This window comes from Bufo gargarizans, chromosome 2 (genome assembly GCF_014858855.1).
Source record: "Bufo gargarizans isolate SCDJY-AF-19 chromosome 2, ASM1485885v1, whole genome shotgun sequence".
Classification (NCBI taxonomy): Eukaryota; Metazoa; Chordata; class Amphibia; order Anura; family Bufonidae; genus Bufo; species Bufo gargarizans.
This window is the reverse complement of record NC_058081.1, coordinates 541273663-541298066: the sequence shown is the minus strand read 5'-3', so window position 1 is coordinate 541298066 and position 24404 is coordinate 541273663. Positions and strand designations below refer to the sequence as shown.

Sequence of the window (24404 nt, the reverse complement as noted above, 5' to 3'; positions counted from 1 at the left end):
ATAGGATCTCGTAGGCCCGGTACCAAAGTCCGCTAGAGGGCATTAACACATCTTGGTCGTCCTTGACTATGCCACTCTGTACCCGGCGGCGGTGCCACTGCGGCATACATCAGCCAAACTCATAGCTAAGGAGTTAATGGAGAGGTTTTCTCGAGTGGGTCGGCCTAAGGAGGTTCTGACTGACCAAGAGACCCCGTTTATTTCCAAGGTCATAAGGAAACTCTGTAAGTTGCTCCACATAAAACAGCTACGGACGTCCGTTTATCATCCGCAAACTGATGGCTTGGTAGAGAGCTTTAATCAAACATTAAAAAATATGTTAAAAAGAGTGGTGTCTAAGGATGGGAGGGAGTGGGACCTTCTTCTGCCCTATCTCATGTTCGCAGTGCGAGAGGTGCCCCAGGCCTCTCCTGGGTTCCCGCCCTTCGAACTGCTATAAGGCAGACACCCTCACGGTCTGTTGGATGTGGCCAAAGAGGCGTGGCAACAACAACCCACACCGCACAAAAGTGTGGTTGAGTACGTCACCCAGATGCAAGGACGGATATAAACAGTTTTAGTAGGGTATATAATCGGCATGTGGGGGATCCAGAACTTTAACCCGGGTGATCGGGTGTTGGTTTTGGTACCAACCGTAGACAGTAAGTTCCTAGCTAGGTGGCAGGGGCCCTACGAGGTACTTAAAAAAATTGGAGAGGTAGATTACAAGGTACACCAGCCAGGGAGGCGAAGGCCGGAGTAGGTGTACCATGTGAATCTGCTCAAACCCTGGAAAAATAGGTAAACCGGTACTGAAGAAAGCCCACGACCAGGGTTTCTAGGGGAAGCAGTTTGGGCCCCTCTGTTTGAAGCAAGGGAAGCGGCTGCCACAGTGAAAATTGCTGACAGCCTCTCCTCTAAACAGACTTAAGAAGCCAGGGAGTTTATTAGTCGGAACACGGATGTGTTATAGGACCTTCCTGGATGCACTTCTATAATCCGGCATGACATTATCATTGAGCATCAGGCAAAAGTCTGGTTAAAACCATACCGGGTACCTGAGGCTCGGTGACAAGCCATCACGGAAGACGTGCAGATAATCCTGCAGCTAGACGTCATTGAGGAGTCCAAAAGTGAATGGGCCAGTCTGATTGTCTTAATACCCAAGCCGGATGGGACATTATGGTTCTGTAACAATTTTCGCAAACTAAACAAAATCTCTAAATTTGATGCATATCCCATGCCTCGGGTAGATGAGCTTATTGAGAGGTTAGGACAAGCTCAGTATTTTTCTGTTTTAGACCTCACCAAAGGGTACTGGCAGGTACCCTTGACGGAGGCTGCCAAAGAGAAAACTGCTTTCATCACACCAGAAGGGCTATACTAGTATAAGGTGTTACCCTTTGGTCTGCACTTTTCAATGGCTCATGGACATTGTACTTCGTACACATCGCCGGTAGGCTTCGGCTTACCTGGATGATATTGTCATTTATAGTACCGACTAGGAAAGTAATCTACAAAAAGTGTGGGCTGTAATGGACTCCCTTAGGAAGGCTGGACTGACCGCTAACCCAAAAAAGTGCACAATAGGGTTAGAAGAGACCAAGTACCTGGGGTATGTAAATTGGGCTTGGAATTATCAAATCCATTTTGCCACTTTAGACAGAGCTCCTGAAGGAACGGAAGTCTATGATGGTACACTGGAATGAGCAGGAGTAAGCGGCTTTCTCCGCTTTGAAGTCAGCCTTCTGTGGGTCCCCGGTTTTGGTGATGCCCGACTTCAAAAGGGAGTTTGTGGTACAGACCGATGCTTCTGAAGTAAGCCTCGGAGCTGTACTCTCTCAGGAAGTCAATGGGGAGGAACATCCCATTGTTTTCCTGAGTCGCAAACTTACCCCAACCGAGACTAGGTACAGTATAGTGGAGAGAGAGTGCCTAGCAATCAAGTGGGCACTCGAGTCTCTCAGCTATTATCTGTTGGGGAGAAAGTTTCGTCTGGTGACCGACCACTACCCTCTCAAGTGGATGAGCTAAGCAAAAGAGAAGAATGCTCGGGTCACCAGATGGTTCTTATCTTTACAAAATTTCAAGTTTTCCATGGAACATAGGGCAGGCAGGGTACAGAGAAACGCAGATGCCCTGTCCCGGGTACACTGTCTGACGGGTGTTCACCCCCTCAGGGTTGAACAAAGGGGGGAGGTATGTAGGAAGGCTCAAGGGTCCGTCATTGACGGAAAGTATATGTCACGAGGTTCCTGGCCTCGGTGAGGTAAGAGCCGGTAGTTTTGAGTGTCAATGGCAGCTAGTGCTGACTGACACTATTTGCTGTTAGTATGGCTGTAAAGCCGATCCGGGCCGGCTCTTACTGGGAGCAGCCAAAGTGCTGGGTGGGTGACTTCTCCCCACGTTCCAGGCCGGATCTTTACTGGCCTATAGTAAACCCGGCCAGCAGTCTTACTGACAGTGGAGTGCTGTCAGTCTCTGTGTGTTTGGGAACTGAGAACTTTCCTGGGAGGGAAAGAAGCCACATCTCACTGAGAGATGCCTGCTGGGAAACAGGCCCTAAAGCCTGCTGTGGACTGAGGGTGGAACGGCTGACCAGGTAAAGGCTTTAGTTCTGTGAACTTTTTATGGTGTGAGCAAACACCAGGACTGCAAACTGTTTTGTTTTTGTTTTTCCTTATGTGTGAATAAAACACTGAACTGTTTAAGTTAAAGACTTTGTGGTTGCCTCTGTACTGTTTCCGCTAGCCTGTCTACCAGAGCAAATCCCCACACAAGATATTAACAGGCACTCAGTCACCTAGGGCTGCCTTGAAGACTAATTCATTAATACATCAATTATATCAGACATAAATAATTAAATTAAATATACACTACAAAAACAACACAATAAAAAATATTGAAAAAAGTAAAGAAAAAAAAAAATATGCAATAAACGTGTTTGCATCAGAAATTCATAAGGTGGTTAGTCACTTATTAATTGTATATATGATCCTTAATCAGGTAAGTATAAACATGATTCCTTTTTTTTATGAAATATGCATATAAGTAAAGTAGATGATATCCTGAAAAGTAAAAAAAAGTAAAAAATATCCAGAAAATGATGAATAATGTTGCTTGTTTCAAAAAAATTATCAAATTAATTCAAATATTCTTAATTCATCCAATAAATGTTCCAAATGTCTTTGGTATATCCAATGATCAGTTTGTATAAATTAAAAAGGCTGTAAATAATCGATAATGTCGCTTAATCATGATTCATTTTCATTTGTAAATCAGTGTTCATGATTGCAGGCAGTTAGTAATGTTACTTAGTCCAAATAGTTTACATAATTTCATCTAAAAATCAATGTTCATGATTATTTGTTGTCTTTCATCTCCTTTTCAAGATGAGATATAACTCTTATTTGTTGCCTATATACCGTTATAGTTAATAACTAGAGTAGATACTATCGGTATAGTGTGGAGATATATATATATATATATATATATATATATATACAGTACAGACCAAAAGTTTGGACACACCTTCTCATTCAAAGAGTTTTCTTTATTTTCATGACTATGAAATTGTAGATTCACACTGAAGGCATCAAAACTATGGAATTATATACATAACAAAAAAGTGTGAAACAACAGAAAATATGTCATATTCTAGGTTCTTCAAAGTAGCCACCTTTTGCTTTGATTACTGCTTTGCACACTCTTGGCATTCTCTTGATGAGCTTCAAGAGGTAGTCACCTGAAATGGTCTTCCAACAGTCTTGAAGGCGTTCCCAGAGATGCTTAGCACTTGTTGGCCCTTTTGCCTTCACTCTGCGGTCCAGCTCACCCCAAACCATCTCGATTGGGTTCAGGTCCGGTGACTGTGGAGGCCAGATCATCTGGCGCAGCACCCCATCACTCTCCTTCATGGTCAAATAGCCCTTACACAGCCTGGAGGTGTGTTTGGGGTCATTGTCCTGTTGAAAAATAAATGATGGTCCAACTAAACGCAAACCGGATGGAATAGCATGCCGCTGCAAGATGCTGTGGTAGCCATGCTGGTTCAGTATGCCTTCAATTTTGAAAAAAATTCCCAACAGTGTCACCAGTAAAGCACCCCCACACCATCACACCTCCTCCTCCATGCTTCATGGTGGGAACCAGGCATGTAGAGTCCATCCGTTCACCTTTTCTGTGTCGCACAAAGACATGGTGGTTGGTACCAAAGATCTCAAATTTTGACTCATCAGACCAAAGCACAGATTTCCACTGGTCTAATGTCCATTCCTTGTGTTCTTTAGCCCAAACAAGTCTCTTCTGCTTGTTGCCTGTCCTTAGGAGTGGTTTCCTAGCAGATATTCTACCACGAAGGCCTGATTCACACAGTCTCCTCTTAACAGTTGTTCTAGAGATGTGTCTGCTGCTAGAACTCTGTGTGGCATTGACCTGTCTCTAATCTGAGCTGCTGTTAACCTGCGATTTCTGAGGCTGGTGACTCGGATGAACGTATCCTCTGCAGCAGAGGTGACTCTTGGTCTTCCTTTCCTGGGGCGGTCCGCATGTGAGCCAGTTTCTTTGTAGCGCTTGATGGTTTTTGTGACTGCACTTGGGGACACTTTCAAAGTTTTCCCAATTTTTCGGACTGACTGACCTTTATTTCTTAAAGTAATGATGGCCACTCATTTTTCTTTACTTAGCTGCTTTTTTCTTGCCATAATACAAATTCTAACAGTCTATTCAATAGGACTATCAGCTGTGTATCCACCTGAATTCTCCACAACGGCAACTGATGGTCCCAACCCCATTTATAAGGCAAGAAATCCCACTTATTAAACCTGACAGGGCACACCTGTGAAGTGAAAACCATTTCAGGTGACTACCTCTTGAAGCTCAACAAGAGAATGCCAAGAGTGTGCAAAGCAGTAACCAAAGCAAAAGGTGGCTACTTTGAAGAACCTAGAACCTACATATTTTCAGTTGTTTCACACTTTTTTGCTATGTATATAATTCCTCATGTGTTAATTCATAGTTTTTATGCCTTCAGTGTGAATCTACAATTTTCATAGTCATAAAAATAAAGAAAACTCTTTGAATGAGAAGGTGTGTCCAAACTTTTGGTCTGTACTGTTTATATATATATATATATATATATATATATATACACACACTGTATAATGGATAACTGCAGTAACATAACAGCCGCGGTTGTCAGTGGATAATATTGTGTTATTTCCACTGATGAAATTTCACACATAATTCTCATTTATCATTGGAGAAAGTTCATATAAATTAAAATGTATAAAATTATATTAATATCTACTATTTCATATTAGAAATAATAAAAGGAACTTATCTACGATATGACGCCATGATCTGCAGTATGATCCTGCTGCATTGGGCAGAGCCAAGAGACGTCCTTCACTGCTCACTGAGCTACAACTGACTGGAGGCAACTGACTTTATGTTTGTTCAAATTCAAACTGAGCAATTCTATTGGTGGACGGCTACTGCTATTAACATGGTAATACCAAGCAATTCTATCGGTGGATGGCTACTGCTATTAGCATGGTATTACCAAACAATTCTATTGGTGGATGGCTACTGCTATTAGCATGGTTATAAAGTGCAATTGTATGCTGCATTCACAAGGATTGTACAAGAATAAAAAAACACATGGCAGCTTTCTTCCAAAAACAGTCTGGTATTGCAGTTCCGCTTCTGTCAAGTGAGTAGGGTTGAACTGCATTATCATGCACAACCTGTGGATAGTGGGCCAAATATATTAGATCATCAGATCAGCGGGGGTCCGAGTCCTAGCCTCTCACCGATCAGAGGGTACAGGGAGCTGCCTCTCTTACTGGACATCTGGTGAGTGCAGCCAACTCCTGGCATTTCTCCATGCACAGCGCCGTACATCTTATGGTGGCCGTGCTTGGTATTGCAGTTCAGCCCCATTCACTTTTATGGAGCTTTGCTGTAACTAGGCCATGTGACTAATGTACGGTGATGTCACATGGCCTAGGAAGAGGCTGTGTTGCTCATGGAGTGCTAGTCTCACAAAGTAACCTATACTGAGGATAGGTCATCAATATTAGTTAACGGATAATGACTTTAAATGGGTCTAAATTTCCATTTTAATGGAGTGGGTGCAAAGACAGGGAACAGTGATCAAGCAGCCCCCGTCATTTAACCCCTCAGATGCCGCGTTCAACGCTTGTCATGGTATATGTAACTCACATTCAGCCTTTCAGGGGTTAAAAAAAATTATAATAATACTCACCTCATCCACTTGCTCACAGAGAGGCCGTCTGTTCCCATCTGAATTGAAGAAAACTCGCCAAAGGACCTGCGGTGAGGGTGATGATGTCACCACGTGATCACACCGTGATGTCACTGCACGTGGCCAGCGTGATCATGCCATCACTCTTGCTGCAATTTTTCAATTTTCTTCAATTGAGTGGACATCTCCATGATGTGAGTTTTTTTCAGCCACCATTTTAGGAAAAATTGATTCGTTACCACGAAGAGTGAGGAAGTTCAGCTTCATGACAAATCTAATTTCTCCTGAAATTCGGATTGAAATCCACTTGGGACACTTTGATTCGCTCAACACTAATGGGAACCTCTAAGTTTGAATATTTTTTTGCAAAACTCTGGGCCCATACTAATAAAATAGAACAATATCTTTCCCATATGGCAAACGGCGAAACGGAAAAAGATCAAAATGGCCGATTTGCTGTTTTTTAGTTGCTTCACTTCCCACAAAAAAATTTAATAAAAAGTTATCAAAAAGTCTTACACACCCCAAAATGGTATAATTGAAAAGTACAGTTTGTCCTGCAAAAAATGAGCCCCCACACAGCTCCATACACATTACTATAGAAAAGTTATAGGGGTCAGAATATGGCGATGAAAAGAATACTTTTTCTTTTCAGTATTAAAACCCAAAAAGATCTACTCAAATGTGGTATCGAACTGACCTGGATAACAAAAGTAACGGGTTAATTTTACCAAATAGGAAATTGTGTAAAAAAATAAAAAATAAAAAAATAAAACTATGGCTGAATGTTGTTTTTTTTATAATTCCACCTCATTTCAAATTTTTTTTCCCACCACATTTCATGCAACTTTAAATGTTGCCATTAGAAAGTACATCTTGTCTCGCAAAAAACAAGCCCTCATACGGCTATGTAAATGATTTTATTTTTTTTTAAAGTTATGGCTTTGGGAGGGCTGGGAGTAAAAAATAAAAAATTGCTCGATCATTAAGGGGTTAAAAAACTGCACTGTTATCACAGTCATGGGGGGTACGCAAACATGCATTTTTCTTTTCATGCTGCCAAAACCAGAATTGGATTAAAATAAATGAGAAGTGGTACTGCAGGAGCTTCTCTCTGCGTGCACTGGGGGTCACTGTTGCCTCAGCTATTATAAAAGCAGACACAAACTTTCCTCCTTCCTTTCATTCTAAATCCTGAATATTAAATTGTGGACCTAAAATATACAACAGGGATTATAGTTTCTGAATAAATCAAGTTCTAACAGTGCATCAACATTTTATTAATTTGTGGCAAACTAGTTGCTTGATCTTCTGGATTGCTTGATTCACTGGATGCACGAGCTCTAAATATTTGAATATGTTTTTGTTGTTTTGTTTTATTTTTTCATTTTAAAATGTTTTGCTCATATAAAAAACATAAAAGATTATATTGAATATTCACACAGTTCTTCAGTCTAAGGCCTCTTTCACACTACAGTATGTTGATTTCAGTGTTTTGCGGTCCGTTTTTCACGGATCCGTTGTTCCATTTTTTTGCTTCCGTTGTGTTTCCGTTTCCGTTCCGTTGTTCCGTTCCGTTTTTCTGTATGGCATATACAGTATACAGTAATTACATAGAAAAAAATGGGCTGGGCATAACATTTTCAAAAGATGGTTCAGAAAAAATGGAACGGAAATGGAAGCCATACGAATGGATTTCCGTATGTGTTCCGTTTTTTTTGCAGACCCATTGACTTGAATGGAGCCACGGACCTTGATTTGCGGGCAATAATAGGACATGTTCTATCTTTGAATGGAAAAAACGGAAATACGGAAACGGAATGCATACGGAGTACATTCCATTTTTTTTGTGGAACCATTGAAATGAATGGTTCCGTATACGGACCGTATACGGAACGCAAAACGGAAACAAAAAACGGTAGTGTGAAAGAGGCCTAAACCACAGATTTTTGACACATGAGGCAACCACCAATTCTTCAATCCTCATTTCAGCAGGACAATTCCTCTGTCCTATCAAAAATAGCTGAACCTCAAATGGACAATTGCCAGGCCTCTAAGAGCTATTATTTTAGTCATAGAATTGCACCCTGTTGCATACATCTCGTGGTCACTTGAGGAAAACTGTGTTACACTTCCAAGCATCCTGACCCACTGATCTTTATGCAGTCCTCAGGTACGTACCATATATTTAGTGGTTATATGGGGGATGGGAACAAAATACCAGTTGGGTTGTATGCATCTACACAACCATGTTACATCATTGTTCCAGCGTCCTTCACTCACTGCGCCTGCACCTAATACTAAAATGGAGAGCGCAGGCGCGGGATTTGCAGGGCACGGAGGAGACTGAGGATGTCAATTACCTTTACAAGGGCGTGCCAAATGGTGAGAGGGCGGAGATTATAAAAATAATTTTTTAGCGCGAACAGCGGCAGGCAGGGAGATATAAGTCATACAGTTATCTTCTGCTGACATTAGCACATTGCTAATGTCAGCCAACTACATAACGTTATTTCTGATGACACAAACCCTTTAAGTTAGGTGTACGTTGCATGACCGGGGGTATTTAGGATCCATTAAAGGCAGGGGAAGATTGGACATAGACCTTACAGGCAAATTTCCCGATGGGCCGATGCCCAGGGGGCGCCTGAGCCATCCTAGGGGCCCCCCAGTGGACGTTTTTGGGGATGTATTTTGTGCTGGACTGTGGTATTTATCTCTGTTGGGGTGGTATAATGTTCCACAATATGTTATTGCTGGCCCTGCCTACTTGTGCTGGTCCTGCCTTCCATCAATTTGGACCCAACTACAAAACGGGGCCACTTTTAGTATTTTTTCCAGAGCCACTTTAAGTTCCCAGTCTGCCCGTGATTAAAGATAGTGACATAAAGGCCACAAAGAACCACAGCAACCCACACTAAGTAACTGGTTTGTGACAAATAGGCCGGCCAGGTGGTGGAAGAGTAGCCTCTCAATGACCTAAGGTGGCACAGTAGCACAGGCAAAAGAAGTTTGCAATCACTTTGGCACTTGTGGTCGGTCTTCAGGCAAACGATGAGGTCCCAGATTTAAAGGAATGTACTAAAGTTAAGCAAACTGAATAAAGTGCCCACACTGTAAAAACTATACTACAAAAAAGTATTAAAATGATAATCTGCAACAACCTGTGATTTATTCAAACCATCTCTTAGGGTGCTGTCACAAGATCTTGTTTTTTGATGCAGTTTATGAAGCTAAAACCAGGAGTGGTAGAAAAAAGTTGTATCTGACCTTCATACTTTCTCTTCAGTTATGATCCACTCCTGATTTGGGCCTAAAAAACTGCATATCATTGATCAGGACAAGTGATCTATCAAAGTTCATTTCAGCTTTCACCTAAGAAGACATTCTCCTGTGCAGATTAATCCAGGAACAGAGAGCACATCTAACTTCTTGTGGCAGGAGAGGCACAGCATGCTATCCACTCTAAATCTTCACTCCACAGTAAAGTTTGACAAGATGAAGTCTAAACTGTCACTGACCCAGTTATCTATAAAATGTGCAACATCGACAGGCAGCTGATAAAGCATATCTCTGTAGACAGTCCGCACACTGCTCTATGGTGCCTTTGTGCTGTACTGTATGGCAGCGGCGGAGCGGCACACTAAGCAGCCTCACCCTGGTGCCTAAAGGGGCCAAAGCCTATTCTGCCACATAAAAATACTATAGCATCATAAATGGCACATATCAAGCGGGGATAGATTCTGCACTAGGGCTCAGGAGCCTCAAATTATGCCTCTGATTCCTGGAATGTTTCTTCATTGGACATCAGATAAAACAATCTGGATATGATATTGTTTTTGTAGTTTGAGTTACAGACTTAAACTTTTTTTGTTTTATTTTGCAATTTCCATTTTCAGTAATTCAGTAAAAGAAAAGAGCCTTCTCCCCATGTCTTCCCCCTTGAATTTATTGGCATATTTGTCACATAAATACATATTGTCCCGACATCCTTATATGTTTTATATGCGGTTTTCCGGTTATTGGCTTGTTTACTCTTATTTCTTTGATGTCGCCATCTTGGCAAGGGAAGTTTCACTTGGAAATCCTTTTCTGCTGGCTTTCATTTCCTTTTTTAAAACCTATAAAAAAGCAAAAATAGAAGATTATGAGATCATGTTGGGGCTAATAACGCTCATTGCTGCTGTCACACAATTAGTGTAATATCTATTAAATGTCCGTATTGATCAGATACAGGAGCTGAAACTAGTATTCTGGTCACCCCTAGGCCATGTACATTTAGTTGGAGTAACTAGTGAAGCAGTATCTAAGATGGCTAATGGGTATAACGCAGCCTAAGGCAGAGTAGCTAATAAGTATCTGAGTGCTAAGGCATGCTCAGGCCATAACTGCAATAAATATATAGCCTGGGGACTATTTCTAGGTAGGAGTATGATGTACAGTTGTGTCCATTGTGTAGCTACTGTATGTCCTAGGCTTAAAATAGCAGTATCATTCACAAGCAGCCAACGACACACATCATATCTAAAAGGGCTTATTCAGATGAGCGAGGTAAAACTTATCCGAGTTCTGTCCCTGACAAACTGGTGATTTTCCATCTAGGATTGTCGCAGACTGTGCTCAGTTACTCCATTGTTTTCCACCCATATGACATCAGTTATTATCAGTGTTTCAGGTCAAGGAAAAAAACAGAAGACTATTGTCAGGAATATGGATTAATATTTACTGTCAGCCATGTCCTCACACCCACCATTTGCTGAAAGATAGCAGAGGTAGTCAACTCCACGAGGGCCCTGCTTCAAAACCGCGGCCAGATAGCAGAAAACTCCTAGAAGGCCACATTTGGTTGCATTTCACACCTCCACTCAGACAGCACGTATCCTGCAGGAAAACCCCCCTGCAGGGGGTCTAAGCCATTCCCCAATTCAATTGAATCTACCAGACATCATGGAACCGGCGATTTCTAAGGAATCATGAATGCCCATGGTCTTAGTTTAATGGTGGGATGCCAGGGAAGGGAGATATACATAACTCCCCACAGAAACCACATAGCGGCACCATGTTTGGACTCTAGTTGTATCACAAATCCCCACATCTGTGTTTCGGCCTAGTTATAAGCTACCGCGGGTTGGTTTATCACCCTATATAATCCCGTTAGTGGACAGGGCTTATATCAAACGAGAAGCTAGTGGCAGATTACCCGGGCTGAGAAGGTGCTGTTTTGCTGCGGCAGTGAAAAGGCTCTCTCAGCTTGTTGCCTCTCTGTGCCCGTGAGGACGGGAGGTGTCTGTGTAAACTGTACCAAGCTGACCTTACATGCTCCTCCAGGAGGGCATAACATCACACTTTGGTAACCAGTGACCATACCGCGTCTCGTGAGCTCAACGTAGTTGACGTTAAACAGGCACGAGGGGTGGTATCCGTCACAACTATCCACCCAGCATCTCTATTAACCATGTGAAAGATGGACCACCCCCGGGTGGTGTCCATATAGTTTCATTTTGTTTTCACTGACCTATTGACTTGAATAGGCCAGTCCAGCATGAAAAACAGATAAAGATAGTGCATGCTGCAATTTTCTCTGAACGGACGGATAGTCGTGAAAAAAAAAAAACATGTGAGTCTGCCCATTGGCTTTAATTGGTGAGTGTTCAGTCTGCGTGCTGTCCATTTTAAACTTGGTCTGACTGAGTACATATCAATCTGTTAAATTTGGAGTACCGCACACCGTTCATTTTCAGACCCGTTGAAATTACGACTTGTAAGGGTGAGATAAACTTCCCCCCTTTCCTTTCCTTCCCTTTCCCCCGCCCCCATCCTTCCTCCCCTTCCTATCCTCCCATCCGCTCTACCCACTATAACCTTAAATTAGGGATATGATATAATTATTTATGTATCAACGAGTCCGGGAATATCATCAATTGTGCAAAAGTACACCAACACAGACTCAAGCAAAAGTGACTTCACATAGTCTTCTCATGATAGAGTAAAAAAAACGTGCATTGAGTGTATAGCACATCATTTGTATATTGTGGGGAGGGGAACTGAGTGTCAGTTACATATCAGTAGTTCCTTATTGTGCCTCAGACATAGGCCTCATGCACACAACCGTTCCATTTTTTGCGGTCCGCAAATTGCGAATCGGCAAAACATGGAAGCCGCCCGTGTGCCTTCCGAAATTTGCGGAACGGAACAGGCAGCCCATTGTAGAAATGCCTATTCTTGTCCGCAAAACGGACAAGAATAGGACATGTTATATTTTCATTGCGGGGCCACAGAACGGAGCAACGGACGCGGACAGCACACGGAGTGCTGTCTGCATCTTTTGCGGCCCCATTGAAATTAATGGGTCCGAACCCAAGCCGCAAAAACTGCAGCTCGGATGCGGACCAGAACAGCGGTTGTATGCATGAGGCCATACTGTCAACTGAACAGTGCACAGTGCAAACCACATCTACGCTCTATAGGGAAGCACAGCAGATTACGCTTTCCTATACAGTGAAAAAGAAAGGTCTGACATATTCCAAAAGTCTGTCTTTTGACATGTGCTGAGTATATGGGGCACATACCATGTACACGACCACATGACGAGACATGAATAGAGCTTAATGCTCCTAGTCAATTCCTGGAGACAACGATAGCACAACCCGGACAACCCGCATGTGGACATGATTTTTGGTCACACATACACATAGGACAAGAACCTAATAGTCTATGACATTTCAAGTCAATTAAAGGGGTTATTCAATACTAAACTTTTTTAGCAGACCTCTACAGAGTGGCTGGACCCACAGTGGGGTTAGTGCTTACCTGGTCGCCACTGCTGAATCCCAGATGCATCTCTCCACAGCCGCTTCGGCAGATTTCAGGTCTCTGGGAATCAACATCCTGTTGATGGGTGTCAAATGACTGCTGCAGCCAATCACCCGTGAGGCAGGTCACCCAGTGATTGGCTGCAGCAGTAATGTGATGCCCGTCAACAAGATGTTGATTTGCAGAGACCTGGAACCTGCCGAGGCCAACCATGGAGTGGGGACCAGGTAAATACAAACCCCACTGCACGTCCAGCCACTCTGAAGAGGTCTGTTAAAAAAGCTTAGTCTTGGTCCTAACCCCTTTAATTTCCAATCATTGCAAGTTCCATAAGGCATATACACACTGCTTCTCTATCTATAAAGACATGACAGCCTCCAATATGGTCACCCTAGGAAAGTTAAAAAAATAAAAAGAAATAAACAGCTACAACTAAACACTGCCCACTGGGGCCCACACCAATCACGAGAACAGGAGTCTGTGCTCCTCCGTTTATATGGAGTGGCAGTCACGCATGCGTGCTGCCTCTCAGTTCAGTTCTATGGGGCTGCCGAGATAGCTGAGCACTTGTACTTGGTTATGTCCGACAGTCCCATACAAGTAAATGGAACAGCGGACACGCACACATACCTGCCTCCCAATCAAACGGAGAGCATAGGCCCCTGTTCTTTTGGGGGGCCCCAATGATTGGACCCTGGTGTAGCAGTTTTTTTTATAAATGACCCCCTTAATCCTTAATGGGAGAACCCCTTTATCTTGTAATGACAGGAGGCTAAAGAAGTTAACCCCTTAAACACCCCCATTCAGTGAGCTCTCTCAGTCAGACAGTGTGAGAACCACATACTCATTTGGCGCTTCCGACTCTCCACAAAGGAGCAAAATAGAATAAAAACTAAACATACAGCACCCAAAATACAGAAACCACTATCGATTTTAACCCAGGTCACAACAAATAATGGAGGAAATTTGCATGTTGATAGGATCTCTCGGTGATGTGACCATGTTTAAGTATTAAAGTCATATACATTGCATTTTTGCTAAAATCAGTTTCTGAGGTACAAGAAGCAAGTAAATGACTGTGAAGAAGGGAAACCACAAGCATTAATTACAAATTCACTACATTATCAATCTGCACATTCCTCATGGCAATGCGGAGGCCAGTTCAGAGCCCAGGCGATTGCGGTCATGGCGTTGGGTTTGCTTTCATACCATTCTACCAGCTTGATTCACTGTGCAAATAGAAAACTATCTGACTTTCCCCTTGCCAAGTCGTTCTTATCAAAACAGAATAGTCCAAGGGAGGAAAATACACAGCCGAAAACATTATGGTAATGAATATGTTGATGAAATACAGAAAAATGCAAATCCATCCTCACATGGAAATAGAAAATTAATGATTGCCTGCAAAACTGTATTGAGATGGGATTGATGCAAAAATTATTTAGAAACTAGACTACTGAGCAGCGCTATCAAATAAATTATGGACAAAACGGGATGAAAATGAATAAACAACCCCATACTTTAACCTCATAGTAATTATCTAACAGGAGCAAAAAATGCCTCAAAAACGAGCAAAATTTGCAACTGATACAAGTTCCTGTCCATGTTGAAGGAGTTGTTTGGGATTAGAAAAAAAAGGGTATTTGTTCCCAGAAACAAGGCCACTTGTCCATGGGCAGTATCTGGTATTGTAACTGATCCCGATCATAGTGAATGCACATACGTAAATGGCACAATTTCCGAAGAAAGACAGGAAACTCTGGGGCACATTTATTTAGACTCCGGTCTTAATAAAGCCCCATAGCTGGCGGAGGAGCGTCGAAGTTATGTAGTGGTGCCAGCCTCTCCATAACTTTGGCGCATCCAGCGCCAATTCTAAATGTAAGACAACTTTCTTGCTGTCTTATGTTTAGACCATTTTCTACGCCTAAAACAGGCGTAGAAAATGATGAATGAGATGGGCCAGAACTGGATGGATAACCGGCCGAAAAGGATGGACAAATGTCTTTTTTCGACCTTTATATACTATGTTACTATGTTACCCACTCTGTTTTTTAATCACCAGACAACACAGAGATTATTCCCTTTCTCACCCCAAAATCTTATTCAAGGCGTGTTCATACGGTGGAAATTTCATGCGGATTTCACAACATATTTCACTTCTGCGTGAAATCTATACACAATCTGCATCCCACTGATTTCAATAGGAATTCGGCACAGCAGTACACATGGTTATGGATTTTACTGCCGCAGATCTGAACGATGCATCATGGATTTGAAAGCGGTCACTACTTGATGTGGTTCCAATGTGAAAACCATAGGGGGTTGCCGCATGCAGATCAGCACCATTCAATGGAATTGCAATTCTGTGGCAGAAATTCTAGGGTCGATTTCGGACGCAGATTTTTAGCCTCAAAGGAGTTTTTATTGAGTCTTTCTCAATACCTTACCCCATTACTTAGCTATCAAGCAGCAATGTCACAATCAACCTGGACCAATATGCATTTTTTGCGTTTCGTATGCTGACCCATTTGTTTCTTTTGGTCCGCAAAAATGTGGACCGCACACGGATATCATCAAAGGACAGAGCAGAATTCAATGTTACTCCCAGGCAGCGGGCCAGCGAGACTGTAATGGATAGGTCAGGTAGGGGGGGCTGAGTGACACGGGGGAAAGACAATGAAGTTTTCTCCATGTTGAGTTTAAGGAAGCAGGAGGAGAAAAATGAAGATATTGCTGACTAGTGATGAGCGGCAGGGGCAATATTCGAATTTGCGATATTTTGCGAATATTTGGGTGAATATTTGTCATATATTGAAAAATTTGTGATTATTTTCTTGATTGCGAAAATCGGCAATGTAATATGTGCGTATTGCGCGCGCAATACAGGCGTAGGTCACTGTTGCTATATTTTTCAAGCTGCTAGACGTTTCCTGAGACTGGAGAAAATGGTTGGCACTGCAGAACATTACAATAGTTTTATATACAAATAGAGTGCTCCAATATATTTGCAATTGCGCAAATGAGCAATTAATGATGCGCATATTTTGGCGCAATACTTGCAACTTCACATTTTAGCAGGTCTGACTACATATTACTGATTGGTGCACTAAGTATTGTTGTGAACTTGTGACATCACAGCACTATGTACAGTCGTGGCCAAAAGAAGAATGACACAAATGACATTTTGAGAATGACACAAATATTAGTTTTCACAAAGTTTGCTGCTAAACTGCTTTTAGATCTTTGTTTCAGTTGTTTCTGTGATGTAGTGAAATATAATTACACGCACTTCATACGTTTCAAAGGCTTTTATCGACAATTACATGACATTTATGCAAAGAGTCAGTATTTGCAGTGTTGGCCCTTCTTTTTCAGGACCTCTGCAATTCGACTGGGCATGCTCTCAATCAACTTCAGGGCCAATTCCTGACTGATAGCAACCCATTCTTTCATAATCACTTCTTGAAGTTTGTCAGAATTAGTGGGTTTTTGTTTGTCCACCCGCCTCTTGAGGATTGACCACAAGTTCTCAATGGGATTAAGATCTGGGAAGTTTCCAGGCCATGGACCCAAAATGTCAACGTTTTGGTCCCCGAGCCACTTAGTTATCACCTTTGCCTTATGGCACGGTGCTCCATCGTGCTGGAAAATGCATTGTTCTTCACCAAACCGTTGTTGGATTGTTGGAAGAAGTTGCTGTTAGAGGGTGTTCTGGTACCATTCTTTATTCATGGCTGTGTTTTTGGGCAAAATTGTGAGTGAGCCCACTCCCTTGGATGAGAAGCAACCCCACACATGAATGGACTTAGGATGCTTTACTGTTGGCATGACACAGGACTGATGGTAGCGCTCACCTTTTCTTCTCCGGACAAGCCTTTTTCCTGATGCCCCAAACAATCAGAAAGAGGCTTCATCGGAGAATATGACTTTGCCCCAGTACTCAGCAGTCCATTCACCATATTTTCTGCAGAAGATCAATCTGGCTTCTTTGCTGCCCTTCTTGACACCAGGCCATCTTCCAAAAGTCCTCGCCTCACTGTGCATGCAGATACGCCGCCTGCTGCCATTCCTGAGCAAGCTCTGCACTGGTGGCACTCCGATCCCGCAGCTGAATCCTCTTTAGGAGACGATCCTGGCGTTTGCTGGACTTTCTTGGACGCCCTGAAGCCTTCTTAACAAGAATTGAACCTCTTTCCTTGAAGTTCTTGATGATCCTATAAATTGTTGATTGAGGTGCCACAATATCCTTGCCTGTGAAGCCAATTTTATGCAACGCATTGATGGCTGCACGCGTTTCTTTGCAGGTCACCATGGTTAACAATGGAAGAACAATGATTTCAAGCATCACCCTCCTTTTAACAGGTCGAGTCTGCTATTTTAACCCAATCAGCCTGACATAATGGTCTCCAGCCTTGTGCTCGTCAATATTCTCACCTGAGTTAACAAGACGATTACTGAAATGATCTCAGCAGGTCCTTTAATGAAATGCAGTGGAAAGTTTTTTTGGGGGGGGGATTAAGTTAATTTTCATGGCAAAGAAGGACTATGCAATTCATCTGATCACTCTTCATAACATTCTGGAGTATATGCAAATTGCTATTATAAAAACTTAAGCAGCAACTTTTCCAATTTCCAATATTTATGTAATTCTCAAAACTTTTGGCCACGACTGTATGTATGTATGTAGCATACATACATACATACAGCACTATGTATGTAGCATGTATGTATGGATCAGCTACACTATATCACTATCTGACCTACACTGACTATATCCCACTAACTATCTGTTTTAAATATATATAAGCTAACTAACTAACTAACTAACTAACTAACTAACTATCTAATTTAATAACACAGGAAAGCAGAGAGCACAGCAATAACACTGCTGTCTTTCTCAGATCCGCAAAACACTGCATACAAGGGCTGCTGGGGAGCTTCTTATATAGTAAGGGCTAGGCAACTTTCTTATTGGTTGCTAGGGATGTTGCTAAGCTCAGACAAAGACATGGCAGCCTTCTTATTGGCCGACAAGCAAGAAGGGAGGTTACTGATAAAAAAAAATCTAGGAATATTCAAGAATACAAATATATAGCACTATATTCTAAATCTTCGTAAATTCTCGAAGTGGCAATATTCGCGATTAAAATTCGCGATTCGAATATTTGCGCCCAACACTATTGCTGACAGACACACTGGGATTTTGGATAGCAGGGAAGTGACATCTGGGCCAGAGAGGTAGATTTGAGTACCGTCAGCATAGAGGTGGATATCTAGATGTCTGGACATCACCAAAAATCTTGCAATCCTTTCTTCTTGAGGAGAGCTAATTTGCATACTTATATTATAAAGACATAGTTTTAGAAACAATTAGGCTCCATGCACAGGTATAGCATGAAGCTGACACATACTCCATACTACAAAGCTTTATGGTGCTACATTAGGGCATCTTCTGCCGCTCTGGTTATCTCCTTGGAAGGCTGATATGATTTCTATAGGGGTAGATCAGATGACAACGGTGGGCAATTGCTGACTGCAGTGGTGACATCCCATTCACAGTTACTGTTGCAAGTGGCTGGCCACCATAGTCCGCTGACATTTCAGAAACATCAGTAGCAGTGGGGGGGTCCAGACCACAATCTGATAAGTATATTGCAAAGCTTGTTTTTTTTTTCCCCCCAATTTGGAGCCTAAATTGAATGTAAATAGTAATAAAGTAATATATACAGTTACCAGGTCCTCATGTAAAGGAAGAAAATACTAGGCAGGATGCTAAATCCCAGCTCCGCATTACTGTGAACAGTACAGGAGTAAGTATGGGCCAACTTTCTCGTAAAAAGCTTTAAACACATTCCCGAGTCCAAGCACGTAACCTCTAATCATAAAACATTCATTCCTGATTACCATAGCATCTGATTTACACAACATACACATAGGGAAGGTTCATTGAAGCTGTGAAGGAGGAAAGGTTTGAATGGATTAGGGTGAATCTCATGGTCGGCAGGTACATTTCTGACTAAAAACTTGTATATATTGTAGAAGCAAAACTTTTATATAGACTGCAAATAAATAATGGAAAATCTAGAGCTTCTCAGTGAATTTAGAAACTGCTTTACTTTATTAGAACATGTCAGTCGCATGAGGTCCATCCCTCTACACACAAACGTGTAAGCATGTACAGGGATGGACCTCATGTGATGAACATTCCCATGATGTATGATAGATACAGTCTTGGAAGCTATCAAGATGTCCTCTGCATGCTCACAATGCTGGACAAGCGGACAAGACTATTTGTATTGTGGTGGACATCCATTATCTTCTGTGATACTGCAGAATACCTGAAAGAGCATCAGCTCCAGTGTCCAAGAGATCATGGAGAGAAGATAGGACAATTATAGATTTTATGAGAGAAAGTGTATGTTGTATTTCTCATTATGATGACAGGCTCAGGTGCAGGGCCAGTTTTAGACAAAATGTGGCCCTGGGCAAAATCAAAAGTGGGGCCCCAAATCTTGTAATAATGTGCTAAAAACACAGTCCGACACCTGACACCCCCGCCGATCAGCTGTTTGAGCAAACGGCGCGTGCTATTCACTGCTGCTGTCCCATAGACATACAGCAGTGAGCAGGAAGAGAGAAGGGAGACGACACATGCGCACACCGCACACCGTCTCCTCAAACAGCTGATCGGCAGGGGTGCCGGGTGCCACTACAGTACCCTAGTAGTAATAATATAACCATAATGTCCCCCTGTAGTTTCCCCTACTAGTTCCAATATATAATGCTCCCCCATAGTGCCAGTATATATATATATAATGTCCCCCTGTAGCGCCAGTATATAATGCTCCTCTATTCCTCCCCAGTAGTGCCAGGTATATATAATGAGCTCCTTTCCCCCTTTCCTGGTGCCCCCAGCAGTGTGGACATTTAGTATAAAAAAATTATAATAAACACCTCCCTCCCGTCCCCCGCCCCCGTCTGCGATGCAGACCACAGTTTTATCTGTGTCTTGTGTTGCTGCGTCCTGATGCATGCGGTCCCAATGACATCACCACTCCTGCTCCGGGTCTCACGTGATGACGTCATCATGCAAAACCCAGAGCAGGAGGTGTTGATGTCATTGGGGCTTCTTGCACTGTTATAATGCCTCACAGGCTTGTACTGTAAGTTGGACGGCCATGAGTGTGCCCCCCTTTATGGGTAGCAAAGTGGCGCCCTAGGCGGATGACTACGCTCCCCTATCCATTGTTCCGGCCCTAATGCAGAGCACATTACCGCAGGAGGTATAACAGGAGAGGACTATAACACTCAGCATGTCTAAGCCATTAATATTTAATATCAGAGCACATTACAGGGGAACGTATAAGAGGATTGGACTACAACTCCCAGCATATCCAAGCCGTTATTATGCAATATCAGAGTACATTATAAGAGGAGGTATAAGAGGAAAGGAGTACAACTCCCAGCATATCCAGGGTGTTGTAATGTACCCTGATATTACATAATAATGGCCTGGACATGCTGAGAGTTGTAGTTCTCTCCTGTTGTACCTCCTCTTGTAATGTACTCTGATATTAAATAACAAGCTAGACATGCTGGGAGTTTTAGTCCTCTTCTCATACCTAATCTTGTAATGTACTCTGATATTACATAAATGAAGGTATAAGAGGAGAGGACTACAACTCCCAGCACTTCCCTGGCACTTACATTGAATCTATTACTTCTTCCCATGCATCACTGGTCTTTTTTGTGCTGTCTTAGCGTGAGCGGCAGCAACTGACGGAAGCTTCTCTCACCCCCAGTCAGTCACAAGAGCTGCAGATATGGCTCCCTGTGGCTAACTGAGGGGGAGAGAAGCACCCCAGCTGCCCCCGCTCACCTTCCATTCACAAAGTTCTTCTCTCTCCTCCCCCGTGTTTTTCTGGCCGGCGGTGGGGGCGTGGTCTCACTGATGTGGTGTCGTGGCTTCAGGCGGTTCAGAGGCATGTTTTTTTTTGTGTTGTGGGCATGGTTTGTGACGTGGCCGGTGAGGTCCAGCTACGTTCAGCTGAACAGCAGCACTGAAGCAGGGGGCCCCTTAGACCACCCTAATGCCGGCCCTGCTCAGGTGTGAAGTGAACAGAGACTAACATGTTCTACTATACCCAGTCAGTAATTATTTACTGCCTTGTTCTGCTGCCCTAAAACAATACCAAAACAAAAAGAAAACTCCTGCTTGCTTTCAGTGAATGTAAGGATTCTTGTTCACACTAATCCAGCAAAAATAGAATAATCAGGGGTCATTATTCAAGACCAGTGTTTTCACTGCTGGTCCTTAATTTATGTACTTCATTTATGATAAGGTACACACCTAGAATGAAGTCTATGCCAGCTCAAGTATGCCAGATAGCGGAATAAATGATGATAAATCTGATGGGACCAATGCCCACACCATGCCCACACCACACACCCCTTTTCAAAAGTGGCAAGGGCAGCATAAAAAAGCCAATTACTCAAAGTTTGTGACTTTTTACTCCAGTTTTCTGAAGAAGGGGCATATCAAATGACCTTCATTATGTTTTTGTTTCTTTTTAATCAACCTTATATAGATTTGTGTGTAATCTATACATAATAATATATTACAATAGGAACCCTTTATCAGGCATCAGAGAAGGGGACAAATAAATACATATGATTAGTTGAGCAGCGATCTTCTATGTAAAAAAAAACGAGCACTAAGAGATTAGGAGCGGGTCCAATGCTCCTGTTCACACTGTGTGAATAAAAAGCAGAAGTATCTCTGGCTCTAAACGTCTCTTCCAAAAGTAACGCAGAGGTCTCGGGGACTCACCACCACCTCAGAAGGGACCAAGGGTACAAAGGCCTCCTATTCAGTCCTGTATCTCCTGGTGATGAGTCCCTGGGACCTCTGTGTTACTATTGGATGAGACGTTTAGAGCCAGAGATACTGGGGAGGTGGCATTGTACAAGCTGGTCTTCTAACAGAGCAGTGCGCTTTGGTAAAGGGGCAAACGCTGACATATGTTTCCTGCCACTCTATATCTGACCTAAGTCTGGCGTTCTTTTTTATGATATCTGACACCTGATGAGCACACAACCCAGTGAAGGGCACACTGGCCCATAGGCTCATAGAAAGTGAACCATGCCTATAGGGCAGCAATGGGGACGCAGGTTAAGGCTGTCATGCTGCAATGCTAAATTAGAGGGGTCTGATATGGCCCCATTAGTGCAAATTGTGCAGAGATACCTGGTGTGTAGCATGACGTGCTCATAGTGACAAGACAGGGTGAGAGGGAGTATAGACAGACATATGGCAGACCTCCCGGAACAGTACTTAAAATCCAGGATGATTGGGAAATAGCAGCTGCCTGGGAACAACAAAATCTTGAGGCAGCAAAAGTGTGCAGCTCATATGTGAGCTTACCAGAGAAAAACTACACAGAAGGATTCTATACCATAGTGAAATGTTCATTTTGACTGGAGGCCTGCGTGCTATGGTAGTGTTTTAAAGGGTTCCTCCAATGTTAATCACAGCCGTATAATCCAACTGAATTTTAAACGCTACTTTGCAGAAGAGATTTGGGCATCCTATGGTTGCCTAGAAAATCCATCCCATTTTGCGCCCAGCTGCATTTCCCATCACAACTTTTAAGCTTACGGAATGAGATGTGTCACTGGCAGGGACGTAGCTATATGGGCCCAAACTCAGAAGGGGCCCACCTACAAGGAGGACTAAAAGATTTTATTGTCAGGGCAGTATTATACGAAATTATATACAGTGACACTGTAGGAAACGGACAGACTGGCTGCCGGGCCTCATCTGAGAGAGCGATCTTGACTAGCCTCAGTAGTGGGGTTTGCACAGGAGTTGGGAGTTGCAAAGAAGTTACTGGGGGAGGAGGACCCGTTCAAAAATTTGCCGTGGGGCTAGTCATTTCTAGTTATGCCACTGGTCACTGGAGCTATCCTTTAAGAACATTTATCATGATCATCGTCCAAGTCCTAACCTTCCCTTACTGCTTTTCGGTCATAAACTATTGACTTACATTGTATAGACTTGAACTGTCAAATTATTATTGAGAGATGTCTAAAAATGTATGTGATGCAAAAATACATCACAAAATTATGAAAAAAAATCCCGCAGCGAGATCATAGAAGAAATTGTCTCAATCCCAGCGTGGGCCATTGTAGACTTGAAATACAGTTTTACTTTGATGCATTCTCCACAGTGGTCTGTAAAGATAATTCTAATACTATAATACGATTTTTTTTTTGTACGTGGTTTCTGAGTCATGCTTTGAAATTACTTTACGTTATATGACAAAATGGTGAACAATCTAAATTCAGCCACAGCATTGCCAGGATCACATAATCAAGCTGTGAAAGAATTATGCTGGGGGCTTTCCTAAGGCTACAAGGGAACGGATAGATAACGTTTATCAGCCAGCTCATCTGTGTCATTGTCACATTAATATCCTATGACAGGGTGAATTGTTAAAAGGGATAAAATGAGCTACAAGGCTAAAAAATGTTATGCCAGATAATCCCAGGGAATTTGGAGCTTGACAAGGAAGATCTAAAAAGATGTGAAGCTTTCACCCTGATTCTAATTTGTGGGTTTCTACAGGAGGAGGGAAGGTGATTTCTCATTAATGTTTGAAATGATATAAAAGCTCAGGAGTTGGTAAAATACAATTTATTTGGTCAATTTCCATTGGGTTTTTTGTTAGGGATGAAAAAGTCCATGATGGTAAAAATATAATGCAATAAATAATAAAACAACAAAATAACCAACCTCACATACCGTAATACAGTATCACATTAAGCTGCAGTTTATGCTCTAGGGCAGTGATGGCGAACCTATGGCACGGGTGCCAGAGGCGGCACTCGGAGCCCTCACTGTGGGCACCCGCACCTCTGGAAAAAGTCTATGGTGTACCAATAAGCCTTAGACTTTTCCTGCCATTTATCAGCGAAGGGCGTGCTATGAACGGCATAGTCAGAGCACTGAATGTAGGCAGTTATTATAGCTAAATAATAAAGTACATGGAAGATATACTATATTGGTATTCAGGTTAAATTGCCGTGTTGGCACTTTGTGATAAATAAGTGGGTATTTGGTTGCAGTTTGGGCACTCGGTCTCTAAAAGGTTCGCCATCACTGCTCTAGGGCAACTTCGTACATAAGACCCTTTTATAATGCTGAACTGAGTAGAAGATTGTCGGGAAGGAAGAGTTTTGCTCGTTCAGTGGGTAATTGGTGGCACCTTTACAGTGGCAGATTATCGCTAACGAGCGTTCCTATGAATGCTTCTTTGCGATTATCTGTCCGTAAAGGGGC

At 42.6% G+C, this 24404-nt stretch overlaps 1 protein-coding gene across 1 annotated transcript in view; it reads right to left on the bottom strand.

Moving 5' to 3' along the window:
• Positions 1-10183: 10183 nt before the first annotated feature.
• Positions 10184-24404, bottom strand: part of LOC122926641 (coiled-coil domain-containing protein 63-like) — a 145159-nt gene continuing 130938 nt past the window's right edge. Inside the window, exon 15 of the mRNA XM_044278073.1 lies at positions 10184-10368. Coding sequence (XP_044134008.1) covers positions 10285-10368 — 84 coding nt within the window. The 3' untranslated portion in view covers positions 10184-10284. The remainder of the gene's footprint in view (positions 10369-24404) is intronic.